General features: G+C 40.3%; 2 protein-coding genes across 2 annotated transcripts; one reads left to right on the top strand and one right to left on the bottom strand.

Moving 5' to 3' along the window:
* Window positions 1–2,722: 2,722 nt before the first annotated feature.
* Window positions 2,723–3,634, bottom strand: LOC307076937 (olfactory receptor 52K1-like; the record flags this gene model as incomplete). Its single annotated transcript, XM_079738169.1, has 3 exons — window positions 2,723–2,808; window positions 2,863–2,987; window positions 3,063–3,634. The coding sequence occupies 3 exons, from the start codon at window positions 3,632–3,634 to the stop codon at window positions 2,723–2,725; spliced, it is 783 nt and encodes a 260-aa protein (XP_079594295.1).
* Window positions 3,635–10,501: 6,867 nt separating this feature from the next.
* On the top strand, window positions 10,502–16,942 carry rnf167 (ring finger protein 167). Its single transcript, XM_079738791.1, has 11 exons — window positions 10,502–10,560; window positions 10,829–10,890; window positions 11,255–11,382; window positions 11,632–11,712; window positions 11,797–11,931; window positions 12,091–12,178; window positions 12,536–12,626; window positions 12,874–12,979; window positions 13,272–13,365; window positions 13,923–14,003; window positions 14,302–16,942. Exons 3-11 carry the CDS (start codon window positions 11,281–11,283, stop codon window positions 14,763–14,765), a joined length of 1,242 nt encoding a protein of 413 aa, XP_079594917.1. The 5' UTR covers window positions 10,502–10,560; window positions 10,829–10,890; window positions 11,255–11,280; the 3' UTR covers window positions 14,766–16,942.
* The last annotated feature ends 1,418 nt before the right edge of the window (window positions 16,943–18,360 follow it).

Below are 18,360 nucleotides of genomic sequence, written 5' to 3'. Positions count from 1 at the left end.
GTCAGCCACCCTGTCTACCTGCAAACCAGTCAGTCAGCTTTACCCTGCCTACCTGCAAACCAGTCAGTCAGTTTGCCACCTTGCCTAGCTACCAGTCACCCTGCCTACCTGCAAACCAGTCTATCAGTCAGCCAGCCACTCTGCAAACCAATCAGTATGCTTTATTCTGCCACCCTGCAAACCAGTCAGTCAGCCACCCTGCCTACCTGCAAACCAGCCAGCCAGTGTGCCGCCCTGCCTAGCTACCAGTCACCCTGCCTACCTGCAAACCAGTCAGTCAGTTTGCCACCCTGCCTAGCTACGAGTCATCCTGCCTACCTGCAAACCAGTCAGTCAGCTTTACCCTGCCTACCTGCAAACCAGTCAGTCAATTTGCCACCCTGCCTAGCTACAAGTCACCCTGCCTAGCTATGAGTCACCCTGCCTACCTGCAAACCAGTCAGTCAGTTTGCCATCCTGCCTAGCTATCAGTCACTCTGTCTACCTGCAAACCAGCCAGTCAGCCACCCTGCCTACCTGCAAACCAGCCAGCCAGTGTGCCGCCCTGCATAGCTACCAGTCACCCAGTCTACCTGCAAACTAGTCCATCGCTAAGCAAACCTGCCTAGCTACAAGTCACCATGCCTAACTGTAAATCAGTCAGTAAGTCAGTCGGTCAATCAGCCACCTTGCCTACCTTACAGTCACCCTGCCTATCCGTAATTCAGCCAGTGAGTCAGTCAGTCAGTGAGTCAGTCAGTCAGTGAGCCAGCTTCCCCATCCTCCTCCAGACACCAGAGGCCTCTTCCAGCCTTCCTCTGCATCTCTCCTCCAGCAGTGTCTCTCAATACAGGCCATGAGTGCAAGAGACAGGCTGTACCTCTACCACCCCGCTCGCCCTCTCTCCCCCCTCTCTCTCTCTTTTAAAAAGATGAAAGTATACCGCACAATGCAAAAAATTGAAAGCGATGATCTCTCGTTGGATATTAGTGAAGAAGATAGACGTCGCCGTTTGCACATCAGCACTTTGTGTCCATCTGAATTCAAAAGCCTTTTATTTTGTAAGGTTTAATTGCATGGCCGTTCCCCCTTTTTCTGTGAATGAAATGATTTGATTCAGCTTTTGTACAGTGTTTCTAGGGATGGTGATCTCACAGCTGTACAGACCAACTGTATTTTTCAGGAGTTCATTATGCATGTGTGTATTTTCAATAATGTCCGATCCTCATGTATATAGGTTGCTAGGTATATATATATTTTATATTACGTGTGATACAATGGCAGTGAGTACATCATGTTTTGGGGTACAGATGTTGTGAATCCAGTGCTGCCCCTCAGTGATTGTACACTCTGCCATGAACGATGAAATTGATCAAATTGTCTCTAAAAAATTGAAGTCTCCAATATTGTGGCACTGAAACATAAACCCTGGCAATAACGAGCCCATATTGTCGATTCTAAAGCAATGATCAGAGTTGACCTGTCTATTTTTGTATGCATGCCTTCCACTTGAATGTTTGTAAATGGTTTTGCAGTCCTGAAGATGTCTGATCTGGATACCACCCGTGTTAACCCAGCTTCTACATTGTGTTTTTTTAATAATTATTCACTGTTATACGGTTTACTTCGAGAAGTACTCTCCTCGAGAGAGGGATAACTGTATTTATATAATGTTCAGTGTATGAGCATGCATGTGAAGCTAAAGTGGAATACAACGCCATTGAAGTGGGACTGACAGTGTTCAGTGTGCTATATTGTACGTAGCGTACTTTTGTATTCAATAAAACTAAGTCTTGCTTCATGCCTGTTGCTTTTTCTAAATGGGGGCGTTTTCAATGGAAACGGGTCGAATCCAAACAATGCAAATTGACAGGAATAACATAAAAGTACAAAATGGGCCATCTCTTTGTTATTATTTATTATATTTTTCTTAACAAACCATATGGTTTAACACAGATAGCAGTGTGACAGCCATCATTATCACATTTACATCACAGCGTCGGTTGTCCGCTGCACTGCTGCATTTCATGACAGCATTTCAAATCAGTCATATTGTTGGTTAATTAGTTTAAGTCCGGTTTAGTATAAACATTCAAATCACAATCTCTATGGACCTAAAAGGGGTTTCAAAATGACAATATTTAAGGTAAATTGGTTATTTATAATGGCTACTTTCAGAGTAACAACTCTTAAAGGTTTCATGATGTACTTGATGGTGATGCTTAAACCATGCATATCATGTTTCCAAGTTTAATTGTTATTGAACGTTTTATCAAACGTTTAAACATTTTAAAACTGCACTGTGTGAAATTTTGTGTGCCCGCAATGGTTTGTGGATTTTGGTGATCAAGCTGTGAAGGATATGATAAAACACACATCATACTCTCCCTGTCTCTCTCTCTCTCTCTCTCCTGCTCCTGCCTCCCTGTCGTGCTACTTTGCCTGTCCCAATCAACCATCATAGTTCAATGATGGAAGATAGCAAAAATAAACATGATAACTCCAGTTCATATTTTGTAAACAGGCTTTTAACAACATTTAAGAAGGATTCTGAACATATATGACTGACACATGCATGGGAACATAATATCTTATAATAAATGCAGTATTGTTTAGTGATATAGGCATATGGCAGCTTTTTTTAAATAGCAAAAATGAATAATGATATAGAGTTTTAGGAGATCCTTTATTCTGTAATTATTCTGTAGAGTGAACTATCTACATTATAAACAACATAGTTGGCTTATGGTGTTGCCAGGATCTTTCTCTTGCCGTTGAATATCCTCAAAACAGGTGCCCTTAGTCGCTGAATGCTCATGCCGTATATGGCTGGATTAAGAATGGGGGGGAATATTAAAAAGTAGAGAGACATAAAGCTCCTACTTTCAAAGGTCAAATGACTTAACTCAAATCGACTCTGGGCTATTTCAAAGAAGCAGCCGATGGAGTAGTTAGCCAGGGTCAACAGGTGTGGGGTGCATGTCCGCAGGGCTTTAGACTGAGACTCTCTAGATGAGAAAACACAGATCTTCAGAATGTGCCCGTATGTGTAAAAAATAAGAACTATCTGTGGCACCGTGTACAAAAACACGGTGACTATGCCCACGATGTTCATGTACTCCGTGTCTGAGCAAGACAGTCTAACCAGCGAGTAGTTAAGGCAGTATAACCTCTCGATGATGGGCTGACAGAAGCGGAGGTTGAGCGTTAAGGAGAACATGGCCAGGAAAGCCACGAACGGCAACAGCCAGGTCAGGGTGATGATCTTGTACACCTTGCTCAGGGGCATGGCGGTGTGATAGTGCAGCGGCCGGCAGATGGCCACGTAGCGGTCGTAGCTCATCGCTGCGAGGATGGTGAACTCAACGATGGCGTAGGTGTGCACGGTGAAGACCTGCAGCAGGCAGCTGGACAGGGTCACCTGGTGAGACCGTGACAGGATGTGTTTCAGCATGGCCGGCAGCAGGGCCGTGCTGCCGTACAGCCCGTTGGCGGCCAGGTTACACACCAGCAGGTACATGGGCTCATGCAGGCTCTTCTGCAGCAAGATCAACCCTATCAACGACGTGTTCTCCACAATAATGACGACGTACAGAAAGAAGAACAGGCAAAAGTACATGGAGTTCAAGCTCTCCATGCCGGAGAAGGAGGCCATAGTGAATGTGGTCACGCCTAATTCAGACACGTTTGTCATGGTGATACAAATCTGTGCAGGAGCTGAGGAAATAGAAACAAACCAGTTTACACATGGTGAATGCACAACTTATTTAGAAAGATAAAGATACATAACCATACAATTTACCTTTGACTGATACAGTCTCCAGCACCAATCTCAAAAGATGGACTTTTGCACTTGTGTTTGTATTGAGTTGTGTCTTATTGCATGTGTATTCCTGTGTGAAAGTGGGATCTGATGATAATAACAGGAGGGGGCTGGTTATTGTTGGTTACTGATTACATAAGTTGTTCCTATGGGGATTCATCTAATGTCTGATTGTCTGATCTGGGATCAATTAGGCTAAGTAAGATCTTATCTACATGCAACAGCAAGTTAAAGACATTCTCTAATATTTAACACAGTGTGTTCTGTGTGTGTATTATATCCCCATATTCACAAAACATAGTGAAAATACAAGGCAACAGTGAAATACTACAGAACACATTGAAATACTACACAACGTATTCAAAAGGGGACATGGGATGCATTGTACTTCAGCAATAGACACATTCATTTTCTAAATATATATATTTTTGTTTTATAAAACATGATAATAATAATATTAATAAATTGTATATGGAGGCGCCTTTCTCGGCACTCAAGGACACTGTACAAAGGTACACAGAAGTCATTAGAATGAAGCAACAATAAGAAAGAGAAAAATAAATTATAATAATAACAATAGTAGGAGAAATAGTAATTGGCATCAGGTGCAATAACCAGTTTTTGTTGATGTCACATACTTTAAAACAATGTTGAAGAATATAACTTGTGAATGCCATTCCATATTATGCAAATGCCATTTATTTTATTTGCTTGATTGCATGTGCTTGACAGCACTATTAGTTTACACAAAAAGTATATTATATACAATATTGTTGTTTATTAATCTAAATTAATTTTAACATTAGATATAGTCAATGTTTAACACAAATATCCACGTGGGCTTTGCTTACACCATTTTCTTTCTATATATATATATATATATACAATCTTGCATATAATTATTTCCTTTGTTATAATTATAAAATAAATTGCATATGGACTGTGTACCATGTTTGTGAGAGCTCATGCTTCATCAAAGTTGCATCAGACGGAGAGGAGGTCATTTTGTCCTTTGCCCTCCTGATAATTTCTCTTTGCCCACTCGGGCCTTAACTTATCATCATCTTGCTTTTAATTGCTTTCAGGGGACTGAGGACAGATACTCAAGCCTTTCTGGATAGCAGCTCCCCAAAGGTCAAGAGAAAATAAAGAAAAACAACTGTTGACATGCTTATGTCCAAGTACAAGTTTATTTATAAGGACCCTTAAAATAAAAAAGGTTTCTTTTAAGTGCTTAAAAATAAGTGCTTATATACAATTTTCTTCATTTGGTGCAAAGGTAACTCATTGTTGCATTTGGTAAACTCATAGACCCACAAAATGTCCCCAAGTGACTGTTTAAAGAATATTTCATGCGTAGTACGTATGGTGCTACTGAGTTGCCTATTATTGCGGTAATGGCATATAACAGTTTTGTGGGCATATAACAGTTTTGTGGCCATCTGCTATCCCCTTTCGCTACCGTGAATGATGAGCAATAGAACAAAGATTGTATCGCAGGATTTCTGTCTAATCTTTAATGGTGATGCCCGTCTACTCCTACAATTGTTTTCTGTTGGAAGTAATCAAAAGAATCAGGATTCAAAACGATTATGACCTCTTCCCTTATCTCGTATCCATTGCATGTAGGCCGCTATGCGTTCAGGCTTCTGATGTTTGCGGTGCAGTGTGTAGGATTTAGTGACCTCTAGCGGTGAGGATGCAGATTGCAAACTCTTTTGAATATCGCCCCCCCTCCCCCCTTACCAAAGAAGTACTGTTCCCAAATGATGTCATCGTGGACGAAAGTGTATCCAAGTATCAATCAGGTTCATTGATAGATGAATCTATTGTAGCCTATTTAGTTAAAATCTGTACTATCTGTGTCATAAGAAACAGTTCTGCATTGTGGTAGGGATTTATAGAAAATGGTTCTATCTCGAGTCGTTTGTTCATTCTGAGCTAATATAGTACACTGGGCTCCATGCTGAGGACCCTTTGTAGATATAAGGGATCATGCAGATGCATCATGTAGATATGAAGGGATCTTAAACCCAATGATTATTATTCTCATGGGATTGTCTAATTAAAACATACTGAAGAATATTGTATTCCATTTCTGCGAAGCCTGTTGCGCTTGATGCCATAAACATCTGCACATTTCACCTTTACCATCTTTTTTCATTGTATTATTATTATAAGTATAAGCCAAACCTGGTTCCATCAAAGTACATTTATTGAATGGACTTTTCATGTCTAAAACCGTGTGCATAGAAAGTGCAGAAGGCTTTGTCTATCATAATCAAATAAACATTGCCTGCTATGCTTATTTGGGATAATCTTGACTGCTTCAGTATATGGAATCGCAAGCATAGATGAAAATAAATCATGATTTGAGCCACATAAGGCAGAAAATAGCATTTGGCAAAAGTGTCGAGTAGAAAGGATCATGTCGGCCGAATATTAAAGTAAAAATACATAAAAAATACATTAAAGTCCTGTGCCCATGCACTGAAACGAGCAGACACATGTACACAACAACGTATGTTGTGTTTCTTTTCATGTTTACTGCCTTTTCGGCTGCTTTGAAGTCCCTTCCTTCTGTTGCTCTCTTGCGTGACAATATTGTATCATCGTAATTTGATGCTGTAGATAACTTATGTTACAATGACCTGGAAATTGAATTATGTGACACGTATTTGGCCTTGTTTTCTCTCCCTTGAACAGATGTTATTAAAAACAACATGGAAGCTAATAATGTTGTGTGTGTGTCTGTTATGAATGGTTAATCCAACATTTAAATAATGTCAAGAGATTGGATCAAATACTAAATGCTTATTTACTTAAACATTTGAACACTAATTTAATATTCCATTCCAGGTTATTGTTGTTCTTTGTTGTTGCCTTGACAGATTCTCAGTAGTGTTGCATCAGCGGCGTCCCATGAGTGAGACACAGACTACTGTTCACCTCTCACCTCCCCTCCATTAACTCTATCGGGTAACCAGCAAGACTTAATTTTGGCCTCACTGTTACATTAATGGCCTTCCCCAGAGATTGGAAACACAAAATGGACTTAATGACCCATTTTGTTCCCTATAGACTTCGAGAGCCTGAAGTTTTCATCATGTTAATTGACATGTTTGTTTTTCATATAATGTCATATCATAACATGACTTCATTATGATGATCGCAGAAACTGAAAATAAATAATATAGTAACATATTAGGTGATGTTATCTTATAAATATATATTTTGCGCAGCTCTGTTACTATAAACAACTAAAACACGTGAATGATATAACCTTATACTTATCCTTAACATTGATTCATATACTTTTATTAGAATTGAGTGAGTGAGTTATTGAGTGATAACCACCAGACATATTATTTATTTTGACAAAACAGCTGTACTCTCGCTCACGTTGAAATACCTTATGAGGAACATGAGTTTTAAATTAGGAGAGGACAATGTGTTTTTCTCTCTCTTTGGCAAGAATTCTCCTCCTGTCCCATGACAACCAAATGTCACAAGGTCTTTGGATTTCTAATGATCCTAAATGTGATTAAGTACAGCCCGTTCTTTCAAGGCTTGGCATAATTCTATAATAAAAATAGAATGGGGCTCTTGTGCGCTTTTAACCATGCATGCCTCCCCGAGACATAGATAAAGCTGAACCTGTAAGGAGCCTTCATTTGAATACACTACTGCTTCGAGGTAACAGTGCTGTTTCAGGATGTCTTGCCACCGAGTCTGGGTTTTGCTTCTCTTGGCTGTCTTGGCGCTGAATTGTAAGTGATGGTTGTGAGTCTTGATACTGATTCTGTATTCTTGAGTTGTGTTGTCCTGATTATCCTCTTTTGAGTCTCTTGTGATGTGTTAGTGTCTGGGATGCATTGTGTTTTATGCTGTAAAAAACTAAAAAGGTTATCATGGATACCAAGTAAACTGACCAGCTGTGCCATGGAATTGTAGCTATGTACTGAGCGAAGCGTTGTGTTTAGTTCAATGCAGCCGCACTCAGCTATGGTAAGGCCATCGGTCTTCTGCGCAAACGAATGTATGCGTTTTTTGGAAAGGGTTTAATTCATGTGGAGGATGGGAAAGAACAAAATACAGATTGAAAGAAATATGGAGTGAAAGAAAGAAGCAGACAGACCATAACCCTCCATCCCGGTTGTCCCTTCAGTTGTTGAGAACGAGGCAGCAGCCTTCCCCTGGTCCTGCCCCAGTCTGAGTGGAGTTTGTAGGAAAGTCTGTCTGTCGACAGAAATGTTCTTCGGGCCTTTGGGCTGTGGGAAAGAATTACTGTAAGTATTCAACTTTAAATTTTTTTTTTATAAAAAAATATAATCTTTTTTTAATTTCACAATTGGATGCCTTTCCTGTTTTGTTTTTTCTTGAAAAAAATCGTATTGCTTGTTTGGGTTTTTCCTTTTGCTCATCTTGTTTTTTTGTCAGGTGCTGTGTGGATCATTTCGTTTAAGATCACATTGAGTCTGTCATGAGGACTCTGCAATGATGTCATCTTGGACCGGAGGGCTGGATATTCACATCCACACGCCTCTGCGAAGCAATGGACTTATGTTACATCACATTTTAACTTTATGCAAGCCTTTTCTTATATAATTTACATCTTGAACTCTTTGCACGTAGAAGTGCTTGATTAAAGTGTTTTGATCTGCTTGAAACGTCCAACAAAATAAAAGTTTCCCAAATTAATTGTATCAGAATGAGTTTTACCGAACGCCAGAATGCAGTGCAATGATGCATATAAATTATTGATGAAGAATTACTTATTTTTAGGACACTTCAGTCAACACAATATTTGATTTAATTTTAGAGCCTGATCATGGGAAGATACAGGCAGCATAGTTACCAAGAATAATCAGTGAGATAATGGGCGAACAAGATTCTTAAAGGGAAACCATTTGCATTGTTGGTAGTTAATACAAAGGTAACAATGGTGAGTGGGAGTGACCATCATGGAGAGTTTAGGACTGGTCATGGCTGAAGTTATTCAGGCCAAGTTAAATCGCAACACTATGGGTGAAGTGGACAAGTCTGCAGGTCATAAAGCAAGACAGTTAAAGGATTCTACACAATCAAGAAGTCGATTGGCCTCAGTATCAGACTTGGTGGCTCCAGTGTCGATGCAAATGCCAACTATCTTAACACCAATCAGTTAGGGGGGGGGAAGGTATCTCTACGTCCAAGGAGAATGTATATAATTCATTTTAAATTGACTAGTTATTATATTATCATGGTTAATATAATTTGTATATAATTGTTTATTATAGCTAAGATTAATATTTCCACAACAATTAGTGATACGCATAGTAAAATCAAAACTATCATAATAGGATCTCACTATATTTGAGTTGGTCACCCAGAACTGAATTGTACAGGTTTCATATGCAAACCCATTGAGATAAGGGCTTCATTTATGGTTAAAAACAGATGAGATATTTAATTACACTTCTGTGTTATGGGCATATTTAAATAATTGTGCAAAAGGCATAATTACACAGTACAATACATCCATATTTATTGAAGGATTTTTGATGTTTAGAGCAAACTTAAGTCTGCCTATTCAACCGAGTTCAAGTGAGCCATTGTTCCCAGTTCCCTAAAACAGCATCCTGCTTTCAGGCCTAAAAGCAAGCCCTCCTCCCTTTTAGGCCTGAAAACAGGATGCTGTAGGGAACTGATTTGGTTACGGCTATTTGGCTCAACATTGCCACACATTGTTTTTGTGTAATTGTTTTGTTCATTGGTAAAATGTATTATCATAGAGTTATCACAGAGGATCACCAAAAAATATGTCAATAAAAAGGATACAACCACTGCCATAAAGATAAAACGGTGACTACAATTAAACAATATGCACGTTCTTACAATAGAATGTTTTAAGGGGACATATTATACCACCAGGTGTGAGTGTGATTAGCCTTACAAACCGTTTCGAATCTGCCCCATATGACATCACTAGTGGGCGTGTCTACCTAGATCTGTTCTGGATAGATCAGTCTACCAGCCTACCCAGTGGACTGCTCATCTATCCAGCACAGATCTAGGTGGACACGCCCACTAGTGATGTCATATGGGTCAGATTTTTGAAACGGCTTGTAAGGCTAATCACACTCCCACCTGCTGGTATAATAATATATCCCCTTTAAAATAAAATTAACATCATAACAACAGTTATTCTTTTTTTATTTTATACATAGTGATCGATTCCTACCTTTATGATTCCTACCCATCCGAAACATGATGCCTACTCTACCTATTGTATAAATGTTGCATAATAAAGGTAATAAGCCCCAGCAGCCACTCCTGTTGATCATCTAGGGCAATCACACAAGCATGTGTATCTCAATCGAGGTTAGGGGATTATTGAAGTCGCGTTAAATAAGGATTGCTCATGTTGTAAATAGCTTTCTTAATTGTCCCATTGTATTTTATTATTTATATGTATTGAAATGTTGTTCTGTTTGTTTGACCTACTGTTTATATCTATTGCACATTTGTATTTCTCTTTTTATTTGTATGTTGTTATCAGGGCGTCGTTGAAAAAGAGGGCGTACTCTTAATGGCCTTCCCTGAATAAGGTTATCAAGGTTAAATAAAAAATATGGCAGCTGTTCTGCTCCGGGCCAGCAGGGGCAGTAGGGTGTTGTATTAACACGACCAAATCACCAAAACACATCACACAAACAAGGAAGAACTAGAAGAAGAAACAACAACAACCACAACAAAGTTAACGCGAAGAAAATAAGGTATGCCCACTAGAAGACGGCGTTCTCTTTAATCAATCAGTGTTTTTTTTATAAATTGACGTATATTTATCCAAATGTGACGATGTGACCATTCGGTTGGGTTCGGGTTGTGTGTTCCTCGGCTCCTTGCTAGATGAGCCTTAGCTAACGTTAACTATAATCCACATCCTCTGGTTTCAAAGTTGTCCTTTGAAATACAGTTCATCTGTCTCATTTTGATCTGAAACAGTGTAATTAACGGGTTGTTTCGCTGTGGTTTATCGTGAAGGGGGACATGCAACAGGACCTAACTAGCCACTGATATCATCTGGAACAGGACCCCAACACACGGTGTGTAGTCTCGTTAATATGTGGTTTTAATGATGTTTGTTTTTACCATCAACCAAGACTCGACATGCATATCAGATATTCAGTTGTGTCGTTTACATTTCACGTGTTGCCACCCCAATAAACCGATAACATCCAGAACTGGAAACAGGAAGTGAAGGTCAACACTGGGGTTCCCAATTAGGTAAACACTGGGATTACCAATTAGGTTCCCACAGGCACTGAAAAGACTCAGGATAAATAATCACGTTTTGTAAAATAGATGCACGCCTCATGTAGGGGGATGATCGTAGTGTTACAATGTCATGGTATGGTATCCGCGTACAAAATCTACATGTGCTCCTTTCTCTTCAATGATTTCCCACAGTTCGGTAGCACCTTTGGGAAGGCAGGATGGTGGATTCTGGAGTGTGGGACATTGGCGCTCGGCTGGGCCTTTGTCTGGCTCTTTGCTGCACATTGACACCCTCACCTACACACGCCTACATCTACGCAGTGAGTCCTTTCCCTTGCATGCATAATCAATAGTGTATGATGTAGCATATACAATAACCTAGCATTTATTACTCATATTGCTTGGATATGGATATCTTTTTTCCGCATGTTCTTATATTAAATGCATTTCTTTTTAATTCGTATTACTCTCCTGTACTTGATAGACACATTTCCAATCTGGGATTAATTCAATTTTATTCTAATCCACAAAAATGTCTCCTAATTCCTTCCTTCTCCGGTATATTATAGCATTATGTGAATATGAGCGCATCGTTGTTCGAGGACCTGCCGGCGTTGTTTGGCTCCGAGCTCCCCCAAGAGGGTCTAATGGTACGAAAGAAGAGAAGCATGATCAGAGCCAAACGATTGTTCTGATCCCCTCATAATGCTAATGTGTTTCCTTCTGTCCGTCAGGGTGTGTTGGTGGCGTCTCGTCCAATGAATGCCTGTTCAGCAATAGAGCCACCCCCATTGCCCCCCCAAGGCAATGCCAACCTCACTAAGTTCATAGTTCTGATCAAACGTTATGAATGTAACTTCGACATAAAGGTCAGTCATTGCTTCAAATTTAAATCAGACAGCTTTTATTATTATTGTGTGTGTGTGTGTGTGTGTGACCAAAAATATTTTAGTTTATTTGTACATAACCAAGATGGCCGCTCTGTACACAAGTACAGCAAAATAATAAGTCTATGATTTTGTTCCTAGGTCCTGCATGCCCAGCAGGCTGGCTATAGTGCTGTCATCATCCACAACATGTACTCGGACATCCTGCTCAATATGAACGCCAGCAATGGTGAGGCCTTCCCTAGCAAATGTATTTCATTCATTGGGCCTCTTTCCCCTAATGGGCCCCCACCAAACTAGCCTTTAGAACCAAGAGGGAACCAAGATGGCGTGGAGGGGATCTGCGACCACTGCTTGGCTGTAACAGATTCAAAGTCTTCTTCATGATCTGAATAATTGTCTCTGTCACAATTTTTCTAGTCATTATTGTGAACCATAAAAATGGAAAAATAAATTGATTGAAAGTTAAACAGTAAAGTCAGTAAATGCAAATACACACAAGAAATAGACATATACATTAAGAAGTCTTCTTCCTGTCAGGTTGTGTGTGTTGTCGATGGTAGTCTCTACTCTGATCTGCCTGTAGAAACCATCGCGGAGGAGATCAACATCCCCGCAGTGTTCACCAGCTACTATGCCTCCGGAGTTCTCCGAAAACATATAATTCCAGATGAAGGGTAAGTACATAGGCCCATGAGGGCCTGTTTGAAACCTTCACAGTTATTGTTTTTATTTCCTTTTTTTTATTATTATTATTAAAGCCATGATTTAAGGTAGTGAAAAATGTGTTTTTAAGATTATTTAATTATCACAACACATTAGACAAAGCTTGGATTAGCCACAGCAGGCAAATCCGGTTGACATGCCCTTAAATATCTCAACCTGTGGTAACCCTCTGTGTTGTGTGGCTGCTTGTGTTCCCAGGGCTTATGTGATTCTGAAGCTGGAGGTGGCTTTCCCGCTTGTGTACTATCTCATTCCCTTCACGGGAGTGGTGGGCCTCATCATGCTGGTTATGGGCCTCGTCATGGTATGTGGCCCTGCTGTGTGTAACCATGGTGATGATTTTCCATAGTCTTGCGGGTTGTTCTGGATGGTACACCTCAACATTGAGTTCATTGATTTTTCCTTCAAAATGTAGTGAGAAATATTTATCCAATAAATTATAATCTTATGGTTAATGTACTTCATTTCAATAATTCATTTTAAGAAGCAAAACTATATAAAATAGATTAATTCAATGACTCTATATAAAAGATATTTTTTCGAATAGGTAAATTGTCCTGTATTAATCTTCTCTTGCTTCTGGCTAATTGAATCAGGTTGTACGCTGTGTGCAGTACAGAAAACGTTTGAGGAGGAATCGCCTGTCCAAGGAGCAACTGAAACGCATTCCAATTCACAAGTTTAGAAAAGGTAACCTTTTGGCCTCACCCAGGTCATCCGCATGCATATACACGGCTTTTGATTATTCTGCTTATTACTGGGAGAATTGCTGGACATTTCCTGGAAATTCCTAGAAATAACTAATGTAATTTCCATGTGATATACCGGCAAGATACATTGGCCTTGGAGTAGTCCCTGATTTTTCCGTCGCCTGTTCTACGGACACACACACACACACACACACACACACACACACACACACACACACACACACACACACACACACACACACACACACCGTTTTTACATTATATTCATGTCTTTTGGTGTTCATCTACAGTATCTTTACTTCCTAGCAATAAACATGGTTCAAGGGCCATTCTCTGTTCTTTGCGCCACGTTATTTAGGACTATGCTATTACAGTTTGGATTGGACTGAGCATGCTTCTTTTAATTCAAATCTGCCTTGTATGTGTGATATGTTACATGGCAGACTCGCATTACACTTGATGACTTGGTTAATACATAGTGAAGATATTTTACTTATAACGTATTTGATCTTTGATCTTCTCAAACCTTTTTTTTAGGTGATGATTACGATGTTTGTGCAATCTGTCTGGATGACTACGAAGACGGAGATAAGCTGAGAGTATTGCCGTGTTCTCATGGTATTTCACTTATTCACTGTGCTTTGCATTTTCTACTGCGTTTATCATTTTTGCAAAAAAGCACAGTTGGTTTGACTATCACGCTATGAACTTGTCTATCTTGCGGTTATTAGTTGTGTTTTTTGGAACGACCCCTTTTGAGGAGTCCTTATGTGAACACTGAAAGGTTTTGTCGAATTAAATGAACACGATTATTATTATTTTGCTTGCACAGCCGTGGGTGCGTAGCACCATGTATGTTCAGAGACATCCACTCCTCTCCCGTTGATATGCACCCATCATCCTCCCCCTCCTCCAGCCTACCACTCCAAGTGTGTGGATCCATGGCTCACGCAGAGCAAGAAGACCTGCCCCGTGTGCAAGCAGCGCGTCACCCGGCCCCACCCGGACCACCCTGAGTCCGAGTCTGAGGAGGAGGAGGAGGAGGAGGTGGAGGTGGTGGTGACCGCCCGGCGCCGGGACCCCGAGGGCGGCGGCGCCGCCGCCGCCGACGGCGACTCGGAGCGCACGCCGCTGCTCCGGCCCTCCAACCCCGGCTCCCCGTCCGGCAGCCTGGCCAGCTCCTACTGCGCCACGGTCACCGTGACCACCGCCCAGTGCCTGGCGCCGTCCCCCCGCTGTGACTCCCCACTCCTGGGCTACCAGGGCTACTACTCCCCCGAGGAGAGCTCAGACTCGGAGGGCGAGGACGCCGGGGAGGTCGCGCAGCCCACCGAAGACGACACCGCCCGGCTCTTGGGGACAGGTGGGCTGGACGTCTGAGGTGGGGGCGGGGGGTGGGTTACGCACAAGCCCCTGGTCTACTCTGGTCCCGAGCCTCCTAGGTCGTTTTGTCCGGACGGGGATCCCGTCTAGAGGCGTGCCCTCCCCTCGCCGCGGCCCCTAGCAGTCTGTGCGCGTGGATGTGTAGTCGTCACTCGTGACCCCGTCTTTAGCTGTGGAGGTTTTGGAGGAACACTCGTCACTTTGGTGTGATTGTGTCAGAATACTCACCCCGATAATCTGTAATCTGTTTTTGTGACGCATTCATCGAATATTTCATAGAGCCAAAGCAACTGTTTAATTGAACCACCACCACTACCACTGACACGTATAGATATATCTAGTGATCGCATCACACGTGGAGTAAACCTGTACTTTATCCTAAGCCTGATTAATCAAATTACAAAGAGGTTTGAGGTAATATAAGCAATAATGTAAAGAAAAGAATGGATTACACCTAAATCTTGGTTAATCAACACGGCAATACTCTTTGCTGATACCTGGCCCTAGTGTAATTATTTTAGAAACTGCAATGTATCAGAAATATTTAACAATTCTGATTTTTCTTGTGTTATTGAAGTTGGTCAATATTTTCTGTTTTTATTGAATACACAACATATTAAGGCTGGTAATGGGGATACATTTGGAACAGATGAATCTAAACAACATTTTTTCAGTGCTGGTAAAAATGATGGAGAAAGCAATTGTCTACGGGAAAAAAAAATCCGTAAGCACCAACCGAGACAATATAAAGGTTTTCTGGACCATTTTCAGTCCAGAAAACAACTATTTCAACTATTCTTTTAACTCAAATGTTACATCACGATGTCCCCAGGATATCTATGTTTTTAACACTTTCTTTTAATTGTTATTGAGACTCTAACTTGTTATTATTGTTTTCAAGCCTTTGTAAATGGTTAAAATGTATTTCATAGTAATGGAGTTCCTATAGTTAACAGTTCCGCTGCTTTTACTCAACACTATTGAGTCTGTTTATGATCTGTGTACCTAAATAATTTCTTAGATTGATCAAATGTGTCATCTGTATTAGAAACGTTAGTGGGTTTGTAAATGGTGCAGCCTGTGAAATAGATTTTTTTTATTATGCATTCTCAAATGCCTAATCATAAAAACTACAATGTAACTACATTTTTGGTGGACTTCTGCATAATGTATAACCATAGAAATGTTTTTAACTGTAAGAAAGGCACCGTGATTTATTTAATTTACAAATGGAAGAGACAAAATTTATGGTTTTGTTTTGTGTACATCGGCAGTGACTACGTGGCCCGTTCGTAATAAAAACAAACAAACAGGAAGTTATCATCAGACCAGTCAGCTGTCATCTGACTGCCTGCCATCCATGTCTACTGCCAACACAAATCATTAACTCTTTAAGTCTTGATTGACAAATCATTCTTGCACTTTTTGTGATGCAGCTTCGAGGAAAACTCAAGCAGCATCACCTGTTGAAATCAATCTGATGGGCCGTACACTGACTGTAAACATGGTGTAGTTGCTTCGAGATTTAAGATTAAACTGCTAATGAGCCTACCACTTGGAGTTGTAGGCTAGAGAAGGGGGAGGATAATGGGTGTATATCAATGGGAGAGGAAACTTATGCTTGGATAACATAGCCACACATTTTAACGTTTTCTAGCTAGGATAAGAAACATTTATGTATAGTAGATGTTTGTTTTGGACCATCAGGAGAACAAGTACAAACACACTCCTGGATTCTTCCCTGGTGCCACTCACAGCTTAATGCTGCTTGAAAAAGAAAATGAAAAAAAAAGAATTATAGCATGTTCTTTTTTAACAACAGTAAATAGATTTTTCTAAGTCTAACCGTTTTGTATAAGCTAAATTCCAACTGTATCTTTGAGTGTTGTTGGTTCAATGTGGTGGATTTGATCTCGTTCTGTCTGACACCTTTCAGAATGAAAAGGAGGAGGGCAAATATTTATTTTTTTATACTTCCGACATAATTGCTACTCAACGGCTTGTTGAAAAATGCATGAAGAATGATTTACGGGGGCGTCCCGATGACTCACCGGGAAGAGCTTGTACCACCCCTCTCTCTCCCTTAGCTTTCTGTCTATGTCACTATCATAAAGCATAAAATAATATTAAAATGATTTACGTTATGTTGACTAATTAAAAATTACATGATTGAGCATGATTATTTAAGGTAATTCAAGTATTGTGTGGGTGTGTGTATGACTTTTTATATATATGTATAGATTTTTTGATAATGATATATATATATCTATATATATCATAATAGTTTGAGGTATAAAAATGCTTTTCTCTTAAATGTAGTTTGCTGGTCACGCTATGTCTTGGATTCAAAGTGACCAAAAAGACACATTAATGTTGATTAATATATGTTAACGTTTAGGATGGCCATTGTCCGCTGGCTTCCATTTGGAAGTGTTCCATGTGTCTACATAGCAGCTCACTTTTCACTATGGACCTGATAACACTTGATCTCTTCCCAACACCTGACAGTCCTCCCTTCTCTGATCTCTGATGCCTCTCAACCTGAAAACACGGTCTCCTCATACTCCTCAGGCCCTAAGTTCTGCCCATAAAATATCAACGCTTTTCCCTAATTTTTAATGAGCTCTTGGTGTGTAATGCGGAGACCTGCACCGGCTGATTAGGCAGCACTCTTAATCCTTGCATACAAACAAGGTTTCCGTTAGGGCTCTGCATGACCCAGCTTGGCACCTTTCAGGCAAAGAATAGCAGGGGCTAATTGGAGGACTACTTTCACAAAATGTCTATTCTGGCTCAGTAGCTGTTTGCATGTATATCTCAATTAGCAGGATGTGTGTGCCTCCAGAATGTGTTAGAACAATAGTTCATGGTTTCATTTTCTTATCAAAGGCTGATAAGGTGAATAGCATATGGGCATTCATTCAGCATGAAAGTTAACATTATAGGAGACTAATCCGTTGTATGCGATACCTGGAAACAAAGAAAACTTTCCCAAGGAGGAAAAAAAAACATGTTCTTGTCAACGTCATCTTATTTTCATGTAGCTTGAGGCATGAGCAAATTTAAACTCTTTACTAAAGTCGTTAGTCGTTGGGATCAGAGATGTCAGGCTCCTTGCCTTCCTGGTGTTGCAGACCGGGGTCCTGTATGCTTCTTCTGCTTCTGGTCTCCTCGTCAGCAGTGCTCTCCTCTGAAGAGCTCCTCCAGGAACAGGTTGGTGACCATCTCTAATGTTGTCTTCTTATATTGGCTGTGCTTGTTTTTTAAGCACTGAATACTGCCAATGCTGAAAAAAGGACCTGGGATAACATAATTAACTACTAAGTTATTTAGAGGAGACACTTTCTATCCAAAGCTTACTGTGAATTCAATTCAGATACAGACACTGGGAGTTTCAAACTCGGGGCAATTTACTATCTTGTTACCGCGTTATTATACAGCAATGCTTCTTTTTGAGTAGAAAATATTATGCAGATGTGAGTGTGTAGATATAACTATACTTGTGCAGATATAATAGGCCTACTTGTTTATGAGATAAAGTCATCAAACCCACTTACTTTTCTTTAAGGTTGTTTAGTATAAAGAGGTGGCG

The sequence above is a fragment of the Pollachius pollachius genome, assembly GCF_949987615.1.
Source record: "Pollachius pollachius genome assembly, chromosome: 6".
Taxonomy (NCBI): Eukaryota; Metazoa; Chordata; class Actinopteri; order Gadiformes; family Gadidae; genus Pollachius; species Pollachius pollachius.
The sequence above is the reverse complement of the archived record's forward strand: the minus strand, read 5'-3'. Positions and strand labels throughout refer to the sequence as shown.